Source organism: Mustelus asterias, chromosome 21 (genome assembly GCF_964213995.1).
Source record: "Mustelus asterias chromosome 21, sMusAst1.hap1.1, whole genome shotgun sequence".
In the NCBI taxonomy this organism is placed as follows: domain Eukaryota; kingdom Metazoa; phylum Chordata; class Chondrichthyes; order Carcharhiniformes; family Triakidae; genus Mustelus; species Mustelus asterias.
The window spans coordinates 51,519,467-51,542,786 of record NC_135821.1 but is presented as its reverse complement, the minus strand read 5'-3'; the positions used below and the strand labels follow the sequence as shown (position 1 = coordinate 51,542,786).

General features: G+C 45.1%; 1 protein-coding gene across 1 annotated transcript; it reads right to left on the bottom strand.

Annotated features, from left to right (window-relative positions):
* Positions 1-531: 531 nt before the first annotated feature.
* On the bottom strand, positions 532-22,391 carry LOC144508961 (hairy/enhancer-of-split related with YRPW motif protein 1-like). Its single transcript, XM_078237180.1, has 5 exons — positions 21,890-22,391; positions 21,283-21,349; positions 21,113-21,196; positions 17,876-17,957; positions 532-1,408 (listed from the first exon to the last, which is right to left on the bottom strand). The coding sequence occupies exons 1-5, from the start codon at positions 21,967-21,969 to the stop codon at positions 657-659; spliced, it is 1,065 nt and encodes a 354-aa protein (XP_078093306.1). The 5' UTR covers positions 21,970-22,391; the 3' UTR covers positions 532-656.
* Positions 22,392-23,320: the final 929 nt, after the last annotated feature.

Below are 23,320 nucleotides of genomic sequence, written 5' to 3'. Positions count from 1 at the left end.
AGAAACGCCCTCCGCCTTAACGAAATAACTAATCCTTCCCCTCTGCCGTATCTTGATTCATTATAAAGTAACCTGGGCCATGGTCAATAAGTATACAATGCAGAATATCTATACCCACAGCCCAAACAGCTATGGCTGAAGACAACAATTAAGAAATGAAAGTGCGGGGAATGTAAGGCAGAATTATACTTAACAAGCGCAGTACTTTCCCTTATTAGGGGCTTGAAAAACAAGTCAGCACCAGATTTGTACTGTAATGAACTGAAGGCTTTCATCTTGCAGGATGAGACCAAGAATGAAAGAAGGCTGGCAGATCACTCAAAGTTGAACACAGGTCCTGTTCTACTTATTCTATTACAGTTATATACTAGGAACAAGCCTTTTCTGAGAAATTAAAGCCCTATTGTAGCAAATTCTGGAAAAATAAAGTACTTCATTTATCAGGCTAAAGACAATTGCTTCACAGATTAGAATGTTAGAGTTTCTGCACTGTGTAACATGCATAGATATTGAACTTCAGTTATTCTTTTTCTCACGTTTAATAGGAATATAAACTGCTTATACCTGGCAGGATATTTTCTGGCACAATATATTCTTGTATCACAATATATCACAATAAAAAGCGCAGTTAAAATCTTTTTCCTAATAGGACAGGTTCAGAAAGCCCCAATCTCGGTTGTCCATGATCTCTGGGGCTTGCGAGTGCTCAGGTTGCTGGTCTGACCAGAGGGATTAAATCGGAAGTGTGGTACAGACGGAAAAAGTCCCAAAGACCCAGGCATGGATGCGGCAGTTGTATGAATGGTGCTGGAATTGGAAGCTGGTGACAGCAAGTGTGAAGTCATTTGTGGCGACACAGCAACACCAGTCAACATCTTGTTGGTTGAACCCACATTGGATAGAACACCAGGAAACGTACATGTCATGTTAGACAGGACTCTATGGATAGGAGATGCCAGGTTTGACAGGAGATTGAGGCTAGATGATGTCATGTTTGGGAGAAGGCTGTGAGTGGGCGACATCACGGAGGATGCTATTTTGTCAAGAGGGATCCCTCTCAGAGATGAGGTGGAACATGCTAGTGTAGAGCCAGTAAGGAAGGCTGGGTTATGAAGAGTGTCCCTGCATGGCAATTGTCCTCCTTCTGCTGTCTGTGGAAGCAAAGTAGTTAGATGGTGGTGGGGCCAAGTCCAGGCCCGGTGGATTAAAGAAGCTGGTGCCAATGGTGTAGGCTCTATTTCAGATACATAGTTGTTGAGATGAGACACCAGACGATCCTTTAGTGGATCAGTATTGTCATGGCCTTGAAATCGTTCAAATGAGCTGAGATATCTTATGACTTCAGCGAGACATTCTCTGAATCCCATACTTCTGTAATCCACGGCTAGCAAGTGAGGATCAAAATAGCCTGTCAGTAAAATAATTATAGTTAGCATAATGATGGAAAAGGACTCAGAAAAGCCTTGTTGATGAGTTAATTTTGTTACATTTTAATATGTACTGTAGAGGGACCATCTGCGGCATTGACTGCAGTATTCCTTCAATGGGTTTGGGCTTCACATCTGCATTTACACAACTCATAATGCAATCATTTCATTTCAAATAATTTTTATCTTTCTTCTGAAGGTTCATATTGATCAATAGGTGAAGTATAAATCCAAATTGGTTATATTGATACTCAGATAAATTTTGAGAGGTCCGGGCTATGCAGCTTCATAAATGCAGCTTTCTATAAAAGGTGACCAAGTGATATATTGGATGACTGTGAGTAGTTTTGACCAACATGTAAGAACTGCACATGACATCTAAAGGGGAGAAAAACTCTTATCCATAAAATAAAAACAGATACAAAAGTGAATTTATGGAAACTGGAAAAATACTAAAGAAACTAAGGTGTATGTTTTTAAAACCATAAATCAAACTGTTGGATGAGTTGGACTTGGAGTGAACTGGGAGTGATTTATAAATTAAGAAAATGACCTCGATTTTGCAGCTAGCAGTGGTGACAGTGCTCACCACTGACATTGCAGAAAGCTATTAAAGAGGTCTAGTAATGTCAATGAGGTGGATTTCACCAATATCAATGTTAATTTCATTCCACTAACAACGCTGGCATCTAGTGATATCATACACCAGACTAGGCAGCCAATCACGTTGAAATATTCTCACAGACAGCAAACCAGGGAAAAAAAGACTTTGATTATCCTTCAATTTTTAATCATTATACAGAGAACATAGTAAAGATTGGACATATAAATGGGATTACGGTAGAAACTATTTTTAAAAAGTATGTTAAAGATCTATGTTTTTAAAAAAAAAATCAGAATAGAGATATTTAACATTGCACAAAAATAAAATTCATTTTTTTCAGGGCCAGAGAAGTTGTTCAGAAGTAATTATGACTTAGCAAACTGTTAAAAATCCAGTTACATGCCATTCAGCAAATTGTAGCCTTTTCAAGAATTTTCAAAGCAAGACAAATAGCGTAAAAAGTGCAAGTTCATGTTAATTCAAATGATTTTTTAGATTTCTATCTACAAGGATTTCAATATTACCCCCCCCCCCCTCCGAAACTCCCCAATGGAGGAGCGGGGAATAACTGTCAGCACCTCCTGGAATTCTGTATCTAACTGTGCACGTGTGGAAGCGGAGAGGTTGCTATCCATTTCACAGTTGTAACACAAAATGCTGACAGTTTAATTGTCACTATAGCTGTAAAATCTGGGCCATCATTGAGATGGTCATAATGAAGGAATAATTATTTCATAGATTGCTCATTGATTAATTTGCCATTTAATATACTAAATGTATTTATCAAAACATTAAAATAAATAAACTCCATTTCAAGAAATAAAGGTATAAATATGGGCTCAGCACAAAGGCTGGAGGAGTGAGTCCTGTATATGAAGTTGAAATCATGAGGTGAGTGAATGAGCTAAGTGGACCTTTTGCATTCCTATGCTTGGACAATGAAAAGTGGGAACTAAATGAAGGTTTAATTGCACAGGTTTTTCTTTTTAGCTTTAAATCAATCTATTAAAACTGAGTTTAGATATGTTATATATATATATATTTACAATGAATGCTCTTCCCATAGCGACATATATTTAACATGAAAATCACTGCTGAAATTGGCTATACCTCGGTGTAATCCAATTGTACCGTGCTTAACAAGACCATTCCACGGATCTGTCAATTGAATCATGCTATGTTGCCTTAGATACAATAACTGGACACAATGTGCAAAGCACGATAAAACAGATTTAGATGAAAATTAAACCATTGACTCCTTCTCAGAAGGTCATGATCTTGGCTCCCTGATTTTTCTTGTCACTGAGTTTACATTTTCACTGGAATGAATTTAACTAGTCTGAGCCAGACCAGCTGAAGCTGGCTACTATTCGCAACTTTAATTTGCATTGACAAAAGTGCCTTAGCTTTAATCTATGAAAAACATCCACTGCTGCAAATTTTTCCATTTGCCACATTAATCATCTTTATGGTGTGTGGGATTTTCAGGCCACGTTCGCCCCAAGGCCGGAAAATCCCACCCGAAGTCAATTGACCTTTGCATGGTCCGTGTCCTGCTCGTGTGTCCGAGTAAGGTTCCCCTGGTGTGTCCGAGTGAGGTTCCTAGTTTATTGCGATTTAGTGCCAAATTATATCCAATTTTGTACTCTGTATCTACACTTGCTTGAGTCTGATCAAACCCTTACACAGTAAGGAGTTTAACAACACCAGGTTAAAGTCCAACAGGTTTATTTGGTAGCAAAAGCCACACAAGCTTTCGGAGCTCTAAGCCCCTTCTTCAGGTGAGTGGGGAATTCTGTTCACAAACAGAGCATATAAAGACACAAACTCAATTTACATGAATAATGGTTGGAATACGAATACTTACAACTAATCAAGTCTTTAAGAAACAAAACAACATGAGTGGAGAGAGCATCAAGACAGGCTAAAAAGATGTGTATTGTCTCCAGACAAGACAGCCAGTGAAACTCTGTGGGGGTTACAAATAGTGGGACATGAACCCAATATCCCGGTTGAGGCCGTCCTCGTGTGTGCGGAACTTGGCTATCAGTTTCTGCTCAGCGACTCTGCGCCGTCGTGTGTCGCGAAGGCCGCCTTGGAGAACGCTTACCCAAATATCAGAGGCCGAATGACCCCCACAGAGTTTCACTGGCTGTCTTGTCTGGAGACAATACACATCTTTTTAGCCTGTCTTGATGCTCTCTCCACTCATGTTGTTTTGTTTCTTAAAGACTTGATTAGTTGTAAGTATTCGCATTCCAACCATTATTCATGTAAATTGAATTTGTGTCTTTATATGCTCTGTTTGTGAACAGAATTCCCACTCACCTGAAGAAGGGGCTTGCAGCTCCGAAAGCTTGTGTGGCTTTTGCTACCAAATAAACCTGTTGGACTTTAACCTGGTGTTGTTAAACTTCTTACTGTGTTTACCCCAGTCCAACGCCGGCATCTCCACATCATGACAAACCCTTACAACCAGCCTTACAACCAGCAGAGGACGAAAACTTTCCCTCATTGGTCTAAGTTGGGATCCTAAACTGGATCCCAGAGATGAAAGGATAGTATTCGCACTGAGGTCCACCCAATCTCTTTTATACAAGATTCAATCATTCCAGAGACTAGGCAATTAAATAAATGATTTGATATCTTTCTTAGAGGAGTGAATGTTAAATATAAAGTACATATATGTTTATGCAATCTTCCTTGCATTAATACATCAAACATATTTACTGTTCGACAAAATCTTATAATGTAAGTAGCTTATCCAGCTCCACTATAAATATATTTACTGCCGAGGCTTTTCATTGCTCTGTACTGATGATAATCCTAATCCACATCCTAAACATCATCCAAACCATAAGAATTTGACATTGAATGGAGAATGTTTGAACAAAATACTAGTATTTAGAGGTAATGTTGGTCTACATTTATTTCATATTAAGGCTGACTATTGAATATTAATTAGATATCATCAATTTTTCAAGCATTTATTGCCCATTCCTAATTGCCCTTGAGAAGGTGGTGGTGAACTGTCTTTTTGAACCACTGCTGTGGCTGTGGTATAGGTACATCCACAGTGCTGTTAGGGAAGGAGTTCCATTAATTTATCCCAGCGACAAGTAGGAAGTAACATTCGCACCACACAAGTTCCAGGCAACAATCGCCTCCAACAAGAGAGAATCTAATCATCACCCCTTGACATTGCTGAACTCCCCACTATCAACATCCTAGGGCTTACCATTGACCAGAAACTGAACCGGACTGGCCATATAAATAATGTGGTTACAAGAGCAGGTCAGAGGTTAGGAACCCTGCAGCGAGTAACTCACCTCCTGATTCCCCAAAGCTCGTCCACCATTTACAAGGCATAAGTCATGAGTGTAATGGAATACTCTCCACTTGCCTGGATGAGTTCAGCTCCAAAAACACTCGAGAAGGAATGGCAATATATTTCCAAGTCAGGATGGTGAGTGACTTGGAGGGGAACCTCCGAGGTGGTAGTGTTTCCATGCATCTGCTGTCTTGTCCTTCTAGATGGTAGTGGTCATGGGTTTGTAAATTGTCTAAGGAGCCCTGATGAGTTTCTTCAGTGCACCTTCGCAATGGTACACGCTGGTGCCACTGTTCATTGGTGGTGGAGGAAGTGAATGTGTGTGGAAGGATAGCCAATCAAGTGGGCTACTTTGTCCTGGATGTTGTCAATTTTCTTTAGTGTTGTTGGAACTGCACTCATCCAGGCAAATGGAAAGTATGCCACGCCTGACTTGAGCCTTGTAGAAGATGAACTGGGTTTGGGGAGTCAGGAGATGAGTTACTCGCCATAGGTCCTAACCTCTGACCTGCTCTTGTAGCCACATTATTTATGTGGGTGGGCCAGTTCAGTTTCTGGTCAATGCTAGGATGTTGATAGTGGGGCATTCGGCAATGTCAAGGGGTGATGGTTAGGTTCTCTCTTGTTGTTGGAGACGGTCATTGCCTGGAACTTGTGTGGTGTGAATGTTACTTGCCACTTGTCAGCCTGGATATTGTCCAGGCCTTGCTGCATTTGGCCATGGACTGCCTCAGTATCTGTGGAGACCTGAATGGTGCTAAACATTGCACAATCATCAGAGAACATCCTACTCCTGACCTTATGATGGAGGAAAGGTAATTGTTAAAGTAGCTGAAGATGGTTGGGCCTAGGACACTACCCTGCAGAACTCATTACATAATTAATATAAGCTTTGAGATCTTCCACTAAATGTTTCGCATCAATTTCAAAAAATCCATGAGAAAGTTATTCAGAATAGTGTCCTGTACAATTCTACAAATGTGTTATGAAAGTTGGAACACAGGGACACCAATAGGCCATCTGTTAAGGTTGCTCTGTCCTTTATTGACTAGCTCAATCTGCATTATGGCAATCTGTTTCAGCACAATTCCCTTCCTATTCTCAATAGGTGAGTGATGTCAATCCTGGGGAAAGGAGTATTTTTCAGCACTTTGTACTCATCAACTGCAGCTTCAAAGTTCCTAGGTCAGGAGAAGCAATGGTTAAATAACATGTAAATATTACTCTGTCCCTGCCATTGACTTTGATCCTAATTGCAGCAGAGCACCCCTTCCTTACTGCACAAGTATGGTGTGTTATTGCCAATTGTAGGTGGCCATCCTTACAGTCTCCCCAAATCAAATTTGCAGTTGAAGTTGAATTTATATTACAACTGTAGCATTGGTGTAAAGCTAAAAGGTTTTGGGTTAAATACAGTCAGGACTGAACCTGACCCTGGAGAAAGGGGCGGTGTGGTAAACCACTGTTAAGCTTATTGCCTGTGTGTGTGTGACATGCCTGGACATGCCCCTGCCGGCCCTGCCTGAGACTCCTCCCCCCCCTGGTCCAGGTATAAAGGTGACTGCTCCCCACCTCCCGCCTCAGTCCCTGGACCAGTTCATCAGCATGGGTGTGCTCCAAGTCTTTTGCGAATAAAAGCCTATTTGTTCTTGCATACAAACTAGTCTTTGCTTGATTGATAGTGCATCAGGCAGCACGGTGGTTAGCACTGCTGCCTCACAGTGCCAGGCACCTGGGTTCGATTCCTGGCTTGGGTCACTGTCTGTGCGGAGTCTGCATGTTCTCCCCGTGTCTGCCTGGGTTTCCTCCAGGTGCTCCGATTTCCTCCCACAGTCTGGAAGACGTGTTGGTTAGGTGCATTGGCCACGCTAAATTCTCCCTCAGCGTACCCGAACAGGCGCTGGAATGTGGCGACTAAGGGATTTTCAAAGTAACTTCATTGCGACTAATAAATAAACTTTAAGATGGAATTAGCTTGGGCTTCACTCCAGGTTGTTGCATTGTTAGATCAAGTTTCAAATCTGGATTTTCATTCTAACTTTGGTGTTGCTGTAAAGCAAAACCACTTTGCATGGCCACCACAGTTGTAATGTAAATAATAAAGTCTTAATGCCAACTTATCACTAAATTGGAGGATGGTTTGTACTGAGCACGTTTAATCACCAAGAATTGGAGGCATATTTTCTTCTTTTATAGAGGAAGAGTGCATGATCTATTTTTTTTGTTGTTGATGCACACAACCTGTCCTCATCATTTAACTATTTAAGCCCGGGTATTATTCTGGTTAATCTGTCCTTTATCCCCTCCAATGTCAGTATATTTTAGCTGATGTTTGGTGCCCAAAATTGAAAACAATACCCGAGATAAGTTCTATATAATTGAAGCAGTTCCTTTCACCTTTGAATCCCAACCATTCATCAATTGAGAATGTTCAGATTCAGTACATGCTGTGTGCCACTGATCCACCACTAGTTCAAAAAGAGAGTTGAACTGAGCCCACTTTCTGAAAGGGGTTCATTTATTCCCATTCTCCTACACTCTCTCCAAATCATCTGTTACAGAAATATCATGATGTGGAGATGCCGGCATTGGACTGGGGTAAACACAGTAAGAAGTCTCACCACACCAGGTTAAAGTCCAACGGGTTTATTTGGTAGCAAAATCCACTAGCATTCGGAGCGCTGCTCCTTCGTCAGGTAAGTGGGAGTTCTGTTCACAAACAGGTTAAATCAAAATCCTAGGGCTTACCATTGACCAGAAACTGAACTGGACAATACACATCTCTTTAACCTGTGCTTAACGCTCTCTCCACTCACATTGTCTGTACCTTTAAGACTTGATTACCTGTAAAAATTCGCATTCCAATCATTATTTTGTAAATTGAGTTTGTGTCTTTATATGCCCTGTTTGTGAACAGAACTCCCACTTACCTGACGAAGGAGCAGCGCTCCGAAAGCTAGTGGATTTTGCTACCAAATAAACCTATGGACTTTAACCTGGTGTTGTGCGACTTCTTACAGAAATATCACACAGGTTCAGCGGGTTACAGGTTGCTGACAACATACATCATTTCTAAAACATAATTTCCTGCACTGTCTTTCAAAACTTGAAAAAAATTACAAAGCTGAATGTAAAATGAGCATAAACTGGGCAATCTATTTGCAGACTTTACTAACTAATTTAGTTTTGGAGCCTTGGGCGCAATCTTGTAGAAGAAACAGGGGTCTAGGCCATTGGCTGTCCAGCTGGACAGACTCTCACTTTTTGGGAAGACCCACTGCATCTTCTATCACTCAGGCACATTAGAGGGCAGCAGTGGGACATCTCCCAGGATCAGGGAAATCCTGCCCGCCGAGAGCTGTCAGCCAAACAGAGACCAGCAGCTTTTCTATTCTCAGCAGCAACACTAGGGAGGTTGCTGCTGATACTATATCCACCCAGGCCTCGGGGTCCCGAGCACAGATAAGCGATGGTGGGATGTGGGTCATGGAGTAGGTTTCCTTGATCAGGCACTTAAATATCTGAAGAAGCACCCCCTCCCCCCCCAACGCCCACCCCACCCAGTGATTTACAAGCAAACAGGCTTACTGTGTTGTCCACATGGCAAGCACTGCTACCCCACAGCGTCAGGGGCCCAGGTTCGATGTCCAGCTTGGCTCACTGTCTGTGCAGAGTCTGCATGTTCTCCCTGGGCCTGCATGAGTTTCCTCCGGGTGCTCCTCCCACAGTCTGAAAGACGTGCGGGTTAGGTGCATTGGCCATGCTAAATTCTCCCTCAGTATACCCGAACGGGTGCCAGAGTGTGGCGACTAGGGATTTTCACAATAACTTCATTGCGGTGTCAATGTAAGCCTACTTGTGACACTTATAAATAAACTTTAAACACATTTCTCAGTGTTGTAGGAGATTTAAAAGGTGATATACAATGAGGCTGCTAAGAAATGTGCAAAACAAGCCTTGAAATATTGGCATAAACAGAAAGGAATAAAGGTCAACTTTACTCTCCTCAGACACTCCCCCAGCCCCCTCCTCAGGCACTCCCCAGCCCCCTCCTCAGGCACTCCCCCAGCCCCCTCCTCAGGCACTCCCCCAGCCCCCTCCTCTGGCACTCCCCCAGCCCCCTCCTCTGGCACTCCCCCAGCCCCCTCCTCTGGCACTCCCCCAGCCCTCTCCTCAGGCACTCCCCAGCCCCCTCCTCAGGCACTCGCCCAGCCCCCTCCTCTGGCACTCCCCCAGCCCCCTCCTCTGGCACTCCCCCAGCCCCCTCCTCTGGCACTCCCCCAGCCCCCTCCTCTGGCACTCCCCCAGCCCCCTCCTCTGGCACTCCCCCAGCCCCCTCCTCAGGCACTCCCCAGCCCCCTCCTCAGGCACTCCCCCAGCACCCTCCTCTGGCACTCCCCAGCCCCCTCCTCAGGCACTTCCCAGCCCCCTCCTCAGGCACTCCCCCAGCCCCCTCCTCACTCACTCCCCCAGCCTTCTCCTCAAACACTCCCGTAGCCCGCTCCTCAGGCACTCCCCAGCCCCCTCCTCAGGCACTCCCCCAGCCCCCTCCTCAGGCACTCCCCAGCCCCCTCCTCAGGCACTCCCCCAGCCCCCTCCTCTGGCACTCCCCCAGCCCTCTCCTCAGGCACTCCCCAGCCCCCTCCTCAGGCACTCCCCCAGCCCCCTCCTCAGGCACTCCCCCAGCCCCCTCCTCTGGCACTCCCCCAGCCCCCTCCTCTGGCACTCCCCCAGCCCCCTCCTCTGGCACTCCCCCAGCCCTCTCCTCAGGCACTCCCCAGCCCCCTCCTCAGGCACTCGCCCAGCCCCCTCCTCTGGCACTCCCCCAGCCCCCTCCTCTGGCACTCCCCCAGCCCCCTCCTCTGGCACTCCCCCAGCCCCCTCCTCTGGCACTCCCCCAGCCCCCTCCTCTGGCACTCCCCCAGCCCCCTCCTCAGGCACTCCCCAGCCCCCTCCTCAGGCACTCCCCCAGCACCCTCCTCTGGCACTCCCCAGCCCCCTCCTCAGGCACTTCCCAGCCCCCTCCTCAGGCACTCCCCCAGCCCCCTCCTCACTCACTCCCCCAGCCTTCTCCTCAAACACTCCCGTAGCCCGCTCCTCAGGCACTCCCCAGCCCCCTCCTCAGGCACTCCCCCAGCCCCCTCCTCAGGCACTCCCCAGCCCCCTCCTCAGGCACTCCCCCAGCCCCCTCCTCTGGCACTCCCCCAGCCCTCTCCTCAGGCACTCCCCAGCCCCCTCCTCAGGCACTCCCCCAGCCCCCTCCTCTGGCACTCCCCCAGCCCCCTCCTCTGGCACTCCCCCAGCCCCCTCCTCTGGCACTCCCCCAGCCCCCTCCTCTGGCACTCCCCCAGCCCCCTCCTCTGGCACTCCCCCAGCCCCCTCCTCTGGCACTCCCCCAGCCCCCTCCTCTGGCACTCCCCCAGCCCCCTCCTCAGGCACTCCCCAGCCCCCTCCTCAGGCACTCCCCCAGCACCCTCCTCTGGTACTCCCCAGCCCCCTCCTCAGGCACTTCCCAGCCCCCTCCTCAGGCACTCCCCCAGCCCCCTCCTCACTCACTCCACCAGCCCTCTCCTCAAACACTCCCGTAGCCCGCTCCTCAGGCACTCCCCAGCCCCATCCTCAGGCACTCCCCCAGCCCCCTCCTCAGGCACTCCCCCAGCCCCCTCCTCAGGCACTCCCCCAGCCCCCTCCTCAGGCACTCCCCCAGCCCCCTCCTCAAACACTCCCCCAGCACCCACCCCCCGCCCAGCGACTACCTGGTCACAACCTCCTGCTGGGGAAGCTCGGTTACAGATAACTCAGGTGTGTTTTATGAAAATATTGTCAGAAAAACATAAGCACAATAATTTAATATCCATTTCAGTTTTGTCGTCCCAGGTTACAAATCTCGAGAAAAGTTCAATAATAATTTGAAGCAAATCTATAACTGAATTAATTTTAATTCCGGGCTAAGAACCCTGAAGAGGGCAATTTAGAATAAAAGACTGGATCACAGCCACACTTTAAATGATGTATAAGAACATATAATATTGCCAACTTTGTGCATTTTTCTGACAATTAATTGGTTTTAAGACTTTTTATTTGTCTTAAAGTTAATAATTTTAAGCAACTATTTTAGATATCTTCAAAGTATGGACTGCCTTCAAATGCATGGAAAAGTTTTTCAAAGCTTTAGAAATCCAGTCATATTGGGAGCCTGTTCTTTCTAATCATATCATTTAATAAATAATCATTTAATAAAATTAATTCAGTTATAGATTTGCTTCAAATTATTATTGAACTTTTCTCAAGATTTGTAACCTGGGACGACAAAGCTGAAATGGATATTAAATTATTGTGCTTATGTTTTTCTGACAATATTTTCATAAAACACACCTAAGTTATCTGTAACCGAGCTTCCCCAGTAGGAGGTTGTGACCAGGTAGTCGCTGGGGGGGGGGGGGGGGGGGGTGCTGGAGGAGTGTCTGAGGAGGGGGCTGGGGGAGTGCCTGAGGAGGGGGCTGCGAGAGTGTTTGAGGAGAGGGCTGGGGGAGTGTTTGAGGAGGGGCCTGGGGGAGTGCCTGAGGAGGGGGCTGGGAAGTGCCTGAGGAGGGGGCTGGGGAGTGCCAGAGGAGGGTGCTGGGGGAGTGCCTGAGGAGGGGGCTGGGGAGTGCCTGAGGAGGGGGCTGCGAGAGTGTTTGAGGAGAGGGCTGGGGGAGTGTTTGAGGAGGGGCCTGGGGGAGTGCCTGAGGAGGGGGCTGCGAGAGTGTTTGAGGAGAGGGCTGCGGGAGTGTCTGAGGAGGGGGCTGGGGAAGTGCCTGAGGAGGGGGCTGGGGGAGTTTTTGAGGAGAGGGCTGGGGGAGTGTCTGAGGAGGGGGCTGGGGAAGTGCCTGAGGAGGGGGCTGGGGGAGTGTCTGAGGAGAGGGCTGGGGGAGTGTCTGAGGAGAGGGCTGGGGGAGTGTCTGAGGAGAGGGCTGGGGGAGTGTCTGAGGAGAGGGCTGGGGGAGTGTCTGAGGAGAGGGCTGCGGGAGTGTTTGAGGAGAGGGCTGCGGGAGTGTATGAGGAGAGGGCTGGGGGAGTGTTTGAGGAGAGGGCTGGGGGAGTGTCTGAGGAGGGGGCTGGGGAAGTGCCTGAGGAGGGGGCTGGGGGAGTGTCTGAGGAGAGGGCTGGGGGAGTGTCTGAGGAGAGGGCTGGGGGAGTGTCTGAGGAGAGGGCTGGGGGAGTGTCTGAGGAGAGGGCTGGGGGAGTGTCTGAGGAAAGGGCTGGGGGAGCGTCTGAGGAGGGGGCTGGGGGAGTGCCAAAGGAGGGGGCTGGGGGAGTGCCACAGGAGGTTATGAGATCACAAGGATGACGTTGTTAGCTGGACCTCTCTAGGTTCTGCCTGCAATACATATTTTCTCCATTTGTGATGCTATAACCCAACTCTCACCTCTCTTGGGCTGATTCCTTCCTCTGCTCTGCCCAAAAACACAAGTTTCGTTTTACAAGCATTTTCAATACTCTGCAGTTCCAATGTGTTGTGCTCAATTAAAAAAAGATTGTTAACTTTCTGACCTGTACCTCTGCAGCAAAATTTTATTTCTGAAAATGCTCATGGGGTCTCTGCTATTATTGAGATGTAAATAAATTGCAATACATTGGTGCCCTTTCCAACTCTCCTTCAAAAACTTGGTAAAAAGTACTTTGTCCTGCATTCTGTAGCACTACGAAATATTCTTTGTGATCCTATCACCAGGGGATTTTCATAGTAACTTCATTGCAGTGACTTTGGACTGCATTGCAGTGATAATGTAAGCCTATACTAATAAATAAACCTTTTTAAAATCAAGTTCTCAGGGGACCCCTAGAAGCCTGTTTATCTTCGAGCAAATAGATAAATAGCTGCTCTTAAAAACTTGATTTGGTCTCAAAAATGATGACAAGTATCCTACAGCTTTCTGGAAAGTTTCTTTTCCACTGCTTGGATTTATGCTGTTGATTGCTTGGCATCATCTTAAATTGAAAAATGAATTAGTAATCGAACTGTCACTCATAGGCTTATAGAATCATAGAATCCTACAGTGTAGAAGGAAGCCATTTGGCCCATCGAGCCTGCACCGAACACAATCCCACCGAGGCCCTATCCCCATAACCTGTGCATTTATCCTAGCTAATCCCCCTGACACTAAGGGGCAATTTAGCATGACCAATCCACCTAACTGCACATCTTTGGGACTGATGTTTGCCCAAATATTACTTTACTTCCTTCAATGATTTCCGCACCCAAAACCTGGACAACATTCACATTCTGTTTTCTCACCTTACTTCCAGACCTGCTAAGATTTTCCAGCATTCTCTGTTTTTCTTTCAGATTCCAGCATCCGCAGTATTTTGTTTATGATACATACTCTAGTTCTGATTGCAGGGGATTGTTTATCCTGTACCTAACTCACATCCTCAGTACAAAAGGCCAGCGTAAACTGTCATAGTGACCAACATCTGCTTATGCCTCACTGGTATTATTTTGCCAGGAGCATGGTGGACATTGAGTTCTGACGCATCATTGGAGTTTCCACTGTCCTTATGGCAAAGCAATGCTTGAGAAATGGGAGCGGTCTGAGGATTTAAAAATTCTTGTCCTTTTTGTTTCAATCCTTTTGTAGCCTGGCCTCTCCCTCTCTCTGATTCCGGGGATGGCGGGACTGATGTATGAGGAGAGATTGACTAGGTTAGGATTGTTTTCGCTGGAGTTCAGATGAATGAGGGAGGGATCTCATAGAGACTTATAAAATCCTAACAGGACTAGACAGGGTAGATGCAGGGAGATGTTCCCGGTGGTGGGGGAGTCCAGAACCAGGAGTCACAGTCTGAGGACTCAGGGTAGACCACTTAGGATGGGGGTGAGGAGACATTTCTTCACCCAAAGAGTGATGAGCCTGTGGAATTCATTACCACAGGAAGTAGTTGATGCCAAAACATTGAATGTATTCAAGAAGCGGCTAGATATAGCACTTGGGGCAAATGGGATCAAAGGTTATGGGAAGAAAGCAGGATTAGGCTACTGAGTTGGACGATCAGCCATGATCGTGATGAATGCGGAGCAGCTTGAAGGGCCAAATGGCCTCCTCCTGCTCCTATCTTCAATGTTTCTATATAACTCTGTCACCTCTTCCAGCCCTAAACCCTCTGAGAGCTCTGTGTTCCTCCAACAAAGCACAGCTCTCCCCTCTTTTAATCCCAATGTTGAAGGTAAACTAAACTCTTTACTCTAGAAATACCTTCCCAAAGTCTCTCCACTCCAAGACCCTGTTTTAAACACAGCTCTTCAACCTAATATAGCTTTGGCGTAGCATCCGCCTTTGTCTGATTACTCCTCAGTCAAGGGGCCTTTGTACATTTTCCTACATTGAAGGCACGTCTTAGAAACAAGGCACTATTGTTGTTGATGTAAATACTTTCTCCAGTATTGCTTACCTGATCATTTTTTTGTTTAAATCAAGAACACCAGGAAAATATACCAATAGTTTGGGAAGGTTCAAAACTAATTCACTCAAGACTTCTGTGTGCGATCTGCCCAGTTCAAAATCTTACGAATTTTTAAATGGTATATCTTAAAATTAATTTTTAACCTGCTCACTGATGTTTTGATTCTAAAATGAATCGCTGTGGAACCTTACTGAGAGCAACTTGCTCCCACGAAGAAAAGGGACATGAGAGAGGGGAGCAAATCCACTTCCCTGGCCAGTGGGCAACTATCACTTCAAAAGGACCATTGTTTATGTGAATTGCTTCACGATGTGTGGGGAGGCATAAGGTTCACTGAGGTAAATAGAAATAATTAATATTGATCATTGGACATTTAATGGCTCATACAATAACAACAACCTGCGTTTATATAGCACATTTAATGAGGTAAGCCATCCCAAGATGCTTCACAGGACTGTTATCAAACAAAATTTGGCACCAAACCACATGTTAGGCCAGATTACCGAAAGCTAGGTTGAAGAGGAAGGTTTTAAGGAATCTCTATCTTAAAGAAGGAAATAGAGATATAGAGGAGGAAATGTTCCAGGAGGAAATTCCAGAACTCAGGGCCTCAGAAGCTGAAGGCATGGCTGCCAATGATGGAGTGATTAAAATAAGGGATGTGCAAATACCAGAATTGGAGTAGCAACTTAGGGTTGTGAGTCAGGAGGAGGTTACAGAGATAGGGAGCGGCAAGGCCATGGAGGGATTTGACAACAAGGATGTGAATTTTAAAACTGTAGTTTTGCTTAACTGGGAACCAATGTCAGTAAGCACAGATGTGATAAATGGGACTGGTTAGATAAGAATGGAACCAGGTTAGAGCATTCTGACCCAGTTAGATTATGGAGGAGCAACATTAGTGAAGTATGAAGTATGGTGAGCTTTGTCAAAGGCTGCAGACAGGTGAAGAGAGATGAGGGGGGATAGTTTAAAATTGTTTCCGTACAGTCACATAGAATGCCATTTATGACTTTTAAAAGAACAGATCTGATACTGGTGACAGGGGATGAAAATCTGATTGAAGGGATTTGAACATTGAATTCAGGGAAAGATGGGCACAGATTTGGGAAGCCACACACGTGTTCAAGGACATAAATATGAAATCTTTACAAATGTCCCAATAGCGAGCTTCTGCGGAGACTTTTATTGTTTATCTGTATCCTGAAGATTTTTAAAAATCCATTAATTCAGGAGATGTGGTTGTCGCTGGCTAGGCCAGCATTTATTGCCCATCTTAATTGCCCTTGAGAGGGTGGTGGTGAGCTGCCTTCTTGAACTGTTGCAACCCAAATGGAGTAGGTACACCCACAGTGCTGATAAAGAGGGAGTTCCTGGATTCCAGGATTTTGATACAGCGACAGTGATGGAACAGCAATATATTTCCAAGTCAGGATGGTGAATGGCTTGGACGGGAACTTCCAGGTGGTGGTGTTCCCATGTATTTGCGGCCCATGTCCTTTTTGATCATAGTAGTCATGGGTTTGTAAGATGCTGTCCAAGGAGCCTTGGTGAGTTACTGCAGTGTATTTTGTAGATGGTACACACTGTTGCTACTGTGTATCAATGATAGAGGGAGTGAATGTTTGAGACTGGGTGCCAATCAGGCTGGTTACTTTGTCTTAGATGATAAGTTTCTTGAATGTTGTTGGAGCTGCACTCATCCAGGCTAGTGGAGAGTATTCCATTACCCTTTTGTGCCTTGTAGATTGTGGACAGACTTTGGGGAGTCAGGAGATGAGTTACTCACTACGGAATTCCTAGCCTCTGACCTGTTCTTGTAGCTACAGTAATTATATGGCTAGTCCAATTTAGTTTCTAGTCAATGGTAACCCCCAGGATGTTGATCATGGGGAATTCAGCGATGGTAATGCCACTGAATGTCAAGGGGCAATAGTTAGATTTCTCTTGTTGGAGATGGTCATTGCCTGGCACTTGCATGGCACAAATGTTAGTTGTCATTTGTTAGCCCAAGCCTGGATATTTCCAGGTCTTGCTGCATTTGGACATGGATTGCATTAATTATTCATTTGGTTTCTAGAAGTTAGGCTAAAAACATTTCTGCTCCTGCAAGGAGAGTTTTTTCAATTGGTTAATTTGATGAGTTGTGAATGATTTATTCTGCAACAACTTGTTCTGTGAAAATTGGCTGCTTGTGTTTGGCTGGGTTCAGAAGTAACCCATAGATTGTGAAATGCTTTGGGATATCCTGTGGTCATGAAGGGTATTACAATAAATGCAAGTTCCTTATTTCTTTAATACGAAAGTGAAAGCGAAGGATGCAGCTGAGGACGGTCACATTTATTCAATTCCCTGCTTGATGTACCATAAGACGGGCAAAGGCTAAACAAGGAATCTGTGGAGTAGATTTCTCTTTACCAAGTACATGTGGTCCAAGCTGTTTCAAGCATTAAGCAGACTTTCTATAGGAGACAAAACAATTAACTGAAATATGCTGCCTTGCTTCAGTTAATCTTGTTTGGCTTGTTAGTAGCTTTCAGCCCAGATTTTATGTGAGTATGATATTTACCAGCAGTTGGAATAAAATAATTAAAGAGAATTCATTGTTCACTTGCTGTCCATTTTACGCAGCAAGTTGTATTTTGGTTCTTGGGAAGCGGGGCTTGCTATGAAAGCAGACTCCCTCTCCAATAACTCAATCTTCAGTCTTAAAAGCCAATATTGTAACCTTAAGCTCAGTTTGAGTGTGCAATACCAACTCTTACCCTAACTGCAACCTGGAGTCTCCCAGTTAAAAATTGATAGCAAAAGGCACGCATCGTTGAAAGGGTAGCATGCGCACCTTTTCACTCATATCAATATCTTCATTTATATTAGTGAGGACCAGAATTTCACCCTGTTTTAACATCTGCAAAAACTGATTTATGAGGCTTTTATGGCATTTTGATAAATTTCCTTGAAACTTTAACACCTACATAATAACATGAGTAAACTCAATATCTTTGATCCTATAAAGGAATGCTGGTTTAAGGTGAATAAAATACGGTGCATTAACCATTTCAGCCTTACCTTTCCCTCCTGTTGCATGGAGCAACTTCAGATGGTCCACAGTCATCTGGAGGATCTCGGCTTTCTCCAGCTTGGATGATCCCTGAGTGATAGAATAAGGAAACTTCTGTTAGAATGAATAATAATTGTAACATGCGCAAAGTAATTAATGAGAAACAGATTTGGCCATGCTTAATTACTGAATAAATGAGTCAATGTTTTAATATGTGAATGAATGAATCATTGTGTGAAGAAGTGAATTTTGTCTTTCCGTATTCATGGGTATCATTGACGCAACTTTTATCATTATGAAAGACAAAACAATTTTTCAACAACAAGAGCTCATTTTTATATAGCTCCTTTAATATAATAAAACATTCCAAGGCCCTTCATCGAGGCATTAGAAAAGAAAATACGACACAAAGCCACATAATGAGATGTTAGGATGGGGAACCAAAAACGTGTCAAAGTAACAGGTTTTAAGGAGCGTTTTAAAGAATGAAAAGAAAGTATAGAGGCAGAGAGGTTTAGGGAGAGAATTTCAGAGCATAGGGTCTAGGCAGCTGAAGGCTCGGCCACCAATGATTGAGCAATTAGGATTGGGGATGCTCAAGATGGGTGTGGGGCTGAAGGAGATTACAGACATAGGGAGGAATGAAGTCATGTTGGCATTTGAAAACAAGATGCAAATTCATAAATCAAGAGGTTGCTTAACTGGGCACTGGTGTAGATCAGTAAACACAGAGGTGATGGGTGAATGGGATTTGATACGATTTAGGACATGGGCAGCAGAGTTTTGGATGACCTCATGTTTACGGAAGATAGAAAGTCAGGAATGTGTTGAATTAGTCAAGTCTGAGGTAATAGAGACATGGCTCAGGATTTCAGCAGAAGAAGACCCGGAGGCAGGATATGGGTTGGGTGATGTTATGGAGGACAAAGCAGCCCACTTGATTGGCATCTCTTCTACATTCATTCCCTCTACCACTGACACGCAGTAGCAGCCGTCTGCACCACTTACAAGATACACTGCAGGAACTCACCAAATCTCCTTGGACAGCACCTTCCAAATGCACAATGACTGCCACCTGTAAGGTCAAGGGCAGCAGACACATGGGAGCACCACAAACTGGAAGTTCCCCTTCAAGCCATTCACCATCCTGACTTGGAAATATATTGCCATTTCTTCATTGTCGCTGGGTCAAAATCCTGGCACTTCCTCCCTAACAGCACTGTGGGTGTACCTACACCACGTGGACTGCACTGGTTCTCAATCACCACCTTCTCAAGGGCAATTAGAGATGGACAATGAATGCTAGCCTAGTCAATGAAGGCCAAATCCCAAGAATTAATTTTTTTAAATGCTGGAAATAGGTGGTCTAAATAACAGCGTAAGTATCTGATTGACAGTTCATGCCTGTCAAATATGAGACAAGATTATGAGTAGTCTGGTTCAGCCTCAGACAGTTGTAAGGGAAAAGTTTGGAGTTGGTGATTAGGGAATGGAGTTTGTGGCAGGGCTAAAGGCAATATCCTGAGTCTTCTCGATATTTAATTGGAGGAGATTTCTGCTTATCCAGTACTGGATATCAGAAAAACAGTCTGAGAATGTAGTGACTGGAGAGGTGGAGAGGTATTGCTGAGGTAGAGCAGTGTGTCTTCAGCATACCTGTAGAAACTGATGATGTGCTTCCAAATAGTCCTTGATGCAGCATTGATTGGAAATTTTAGCAGGCTCACCACAGAGAACAAGTAAGAGTTCATTGGCAGTTTTTAAAATGATAGCAAAAATTGAAGAGAAGTAAGAATTTGGAAAAGTATTTTGTAGAAAGCATAATATAAGAATCAGAGACACTGTGAACTAAATGAACCAGAGGCTTTTTGTGAAATAGCAAGCTGTACTGCTAATCTGTAGTCACCAGAAAGCATAATGCAGTTACATTTAAATCATGTCCAAAATTCTGCTATATAATGAAAAGTTTATTTCAGTCACAAGTAAGGCTTACATTAAGACTGCAATGAAGTTACTGTGAAATTCCCCTAGTCGCCACAGTCCGGTGCCTGTTCAGGTCAATGCACCTAAGCAGCACGTCTTTCAGAATGTGGGAGGAAACTGGAGGAAACCCACGCAGACACCGGAGAACATGCACTCCAACACAGACTGTGACCCAAGCCGGGAATTGATCCTGGGTCCCTGGCATTGTGAAGCAGCAGCGCTAACCACTGTGCCACCGTGCCACTCCCATTATTGTCGGTGAAAGACAGGCTGTCCTCACCAACATAGAGTGTGGTGGAACTTAACTTTAAAAGTTCGGAAAGTTCACTTTGTACAAGTTTAGTTATATTGTGCATCTGAAACTAATGCAGTGTGAGACTATCTCTTCAATATTTTCTCACACAAGAATTGAGGGCTGAACTGATGCCATTATGAAATACGGAGAATGCTCTAAACAGTGTGTTAAAATTAATACTTTTAACAATCTGCTTTCTTTGGGCGGTGGTGGGATTGAAGGGGATGAAATATTGTCGACCTTCACTCAATCGGTTATGATGTCCATTACTGCTCTTTGCTGACAGTTCAGTACAACGTGAGATTAGGGCTTTTTACTGTACTGTAACATAAAATAATTTACCATCTTGCAGCACCTTCCAAACCCGCAACCGCTACCATCTAAAAACACAGGGACAGACACATGGGAAAGGAGTTTACAGTCTCGCTCATCCTGAAACTGTAAAATCCTGCCCGAGGTCAACGGATCTTTCCATGGTCCACCCCTTGCCCACTCTGATTCCTGTGGCGGGCGGGCTGGTAAAATTCCAGCCATGGAAACACCACCGCCTGGAAGTTCCCCCTACAAGTCACTCACCATCCTAGACTTGGAAACATATTGCCGTTCCTTCACTGTCCCTGAGTCAAAATCCTGGCATTCCTTCCCTCACAGCACTATAGGTGTATCTACACCACAGGGACTGCAGAAGTTCAAGAAGGCAGCTCACCACCACCTTCTCAAGGGCAATTAGGGATGGGCAATAAATGCTGGCCCAACCAGCAACACCCACATGAGTAAAAGAATAGGAAAAAAATGTGAAGAGGAAGTTACAGTCATCAAAGTTCTTGAGAGAAATAATACGAGTCATATCTATGAACTTTCATATCATACTGCATCCGCACACATCCAAATGCTTTTGTAAAAGGTTAAACATTTCAAACCGAGATTACAATTCTGAAATTCAGATTTATCTGAGTGCATTAAGTACCTGTTTTTCAAAAGCTGTTGGAACCAAACGTCGCAGTTCAGATAGACTATTATTAATCCTGTCCCGTCTTCTTTTTTCAATAATCTATGGGGGGAAAGACATGCAAATAGCAAGTTGCATCAAATCCAGTCGGTATTTTGCCGGCCACAGATAATCATTTTCCCACTTACCCCACGGCGTTTCTTCCGTGCCAGAATATGGGAGGTGGTAATTGGTGAAGTCGATCGAGTCACTGGACTGAAAAGAGAAACAAAATGAAATGTTTGTTGATGCATATTGCTATCTGTGCGACAGTGACATCTTCAGATATCAACCCGGGGATCAGGGTTAGAATCTTTCTCACAGGATGGCAGAATGTATTAAACCTTGCACGGCTGTTGTAACATGTTAATACCGCATTACATTATCTTCTTTTTTAACCAATTGCTCTGGTTTATGTTGAAAGAAGGAGGAATATTAGTAACATCATGCTGTCATTTTCACATGATGTAATGAAGACAGCGAAAGGTGCTGTACAGCTGTTCCAGGTGTTCTTTTCTAGTTGACCAAAGCGGGTCTGTACAGATTGAACCCAAAACAAAACTGGGGTTTCTGCTGATGCGAACCTTCCAAAAGGTTAACTCCTTTTGGAAAAAAGAAACTGGGTTTAAAATCACGGATTTGTAAGGTGTCAGCAAACACTTGCCAGGTGAGGAGGGAGAGAGAGGGATTGAGGTGGGATTGCGTCCACACAGAATAGCAATGGGGATAGTAAATGGAAATAAGAACTGTACTCACCAGTAATGTTCCTCTTTTCCGACGTCTATCATCTCCTCCAGATCACTGTCGGAGGAGGTTTCATCATAGAGCCGCTTCATTTCTGAGATTTATTTGAAAGCAAATCTATATTATTAGACCCTCACTCACAGGCGTGACTGCAACTGGAAGGTTTCCCGCTGGTCTTGTCTTGACTTGGAGTTTTGATGGGACGAATGGCTGTGAATGTGCTTTTGCTGGGTTTCTGCTGGAAGCTGGGCTTCTTTCTGTGAATGTGTTGAAGGTCTCTCTGGATGTTGCTGCTTGCAGAGCAGATATTCATTCACAGAGTCAAACTGCCGATCGGTAAGAGTTCCTGCTCCCCTCAAACCCCCTCTCACCCTCTCTAACCTTGACAATGTGCCCCTGGGGCAGACTCGGGCTGTCGGTGGGATGTCCCCGGTTTCTGTCCACTCTCTGTGCCCCGTCACTGTGTTTCTGCTCTTCCCAGTTTGAGAAGCGATGACTTGGGTTTGTTTGTAGATTGCTGTTGTTCTTTCCCGGGGAGGCTCTTCCTGTTGCTGAATCTCTCTCTCTCTCTCTCATGTGGTCTGTTTGATGCTTTTTTTCTCTCTCCCTTTCTGACCAAGTCGCCTTGGCTCACTCCCAGATTCTCAGCGCCTGTCTCTCTCTGTCTCGCTCTGGCTCCAATTCCTATTCTGACCCTGTCTGGGAGTTGCAAGCTCATTCACTTTCTGGCGAGAAACTTAAATTGTCAATTTCTCTCGATTTTTACTCCATCTCCACCCTGTCACTATTTTGTTTTGTGGGGGAGAGGTTTGATTCCCAATCATGTGAGATTAGACTGGGAGTAAATGTGGGGAGCCTCCAGGTATTCAGGCAGCCCCCCCCGCTCACCTGTCTCAGTGAGCTGGTTAGTGGGTTTATACAATTTCTACAGCGGCTGAATCGTGAGAGAGGCGAGAGTTGTGAGTTAGAGGGGGAACCGGAGATCCGTGACATCCATCAACATGAAACTCCTGAGCAAACCCGGGTCCCCGGGCACTCACAGAGCACTGCACCCTCACCTGGGTTCAAACGCTTATCCCACTCTCAAAACCGCACACATCACCGCGGCTGCAGAAGTGCACCTTTTGGAAAGGCAACCTTTTTGTTCAGCAATTCGGGATTTTCTCATTTAATTTTGTTTGGGTTGCCAATTGGGCAGAGAAAATCCGAAGTGTATTTCTGGCTGGAAGAAATATCAATGATTGCATCGCCCTTCAACATAAACAATGCAAACAGCGGTCAAAAAGGTCAAAGTCACACAATGCAGGGCAGTGTAATCATTGAATCTTACAGCACTGGTGGAGGCCATTCGGCCTGTTCTGGCTCTCTGGAAGACCTGCCAATTAATGTCACAAAAACAGAAAATGTTAGAAAATCTCAGCAGGTCTGACAGCATCTTTGGAG

Coding starts and splice junctions, on each gene's coding strand:
- LOC144508961 (XM_078237180.1), bottom strand. CDS start 21,969: ATGAAGCGGCTCTATGATGAAACCTCCTCCGACAGTGATCTGGAGGAG. Junction 21,350..21,889: donor GGAAAAGAGGAACATTACTG/GTGAGTACAGTT, acceptor TTCTCTTTTCAG/TCCAGTGACTCGATCGACTT. Junction 21,197..21,282: donor CACGGAAGAAACGCCGTGGG/GTAAGTGGGAAA, acceptor TTCCCCCCATAG/ATTATTGAAAAAAGAAGACG.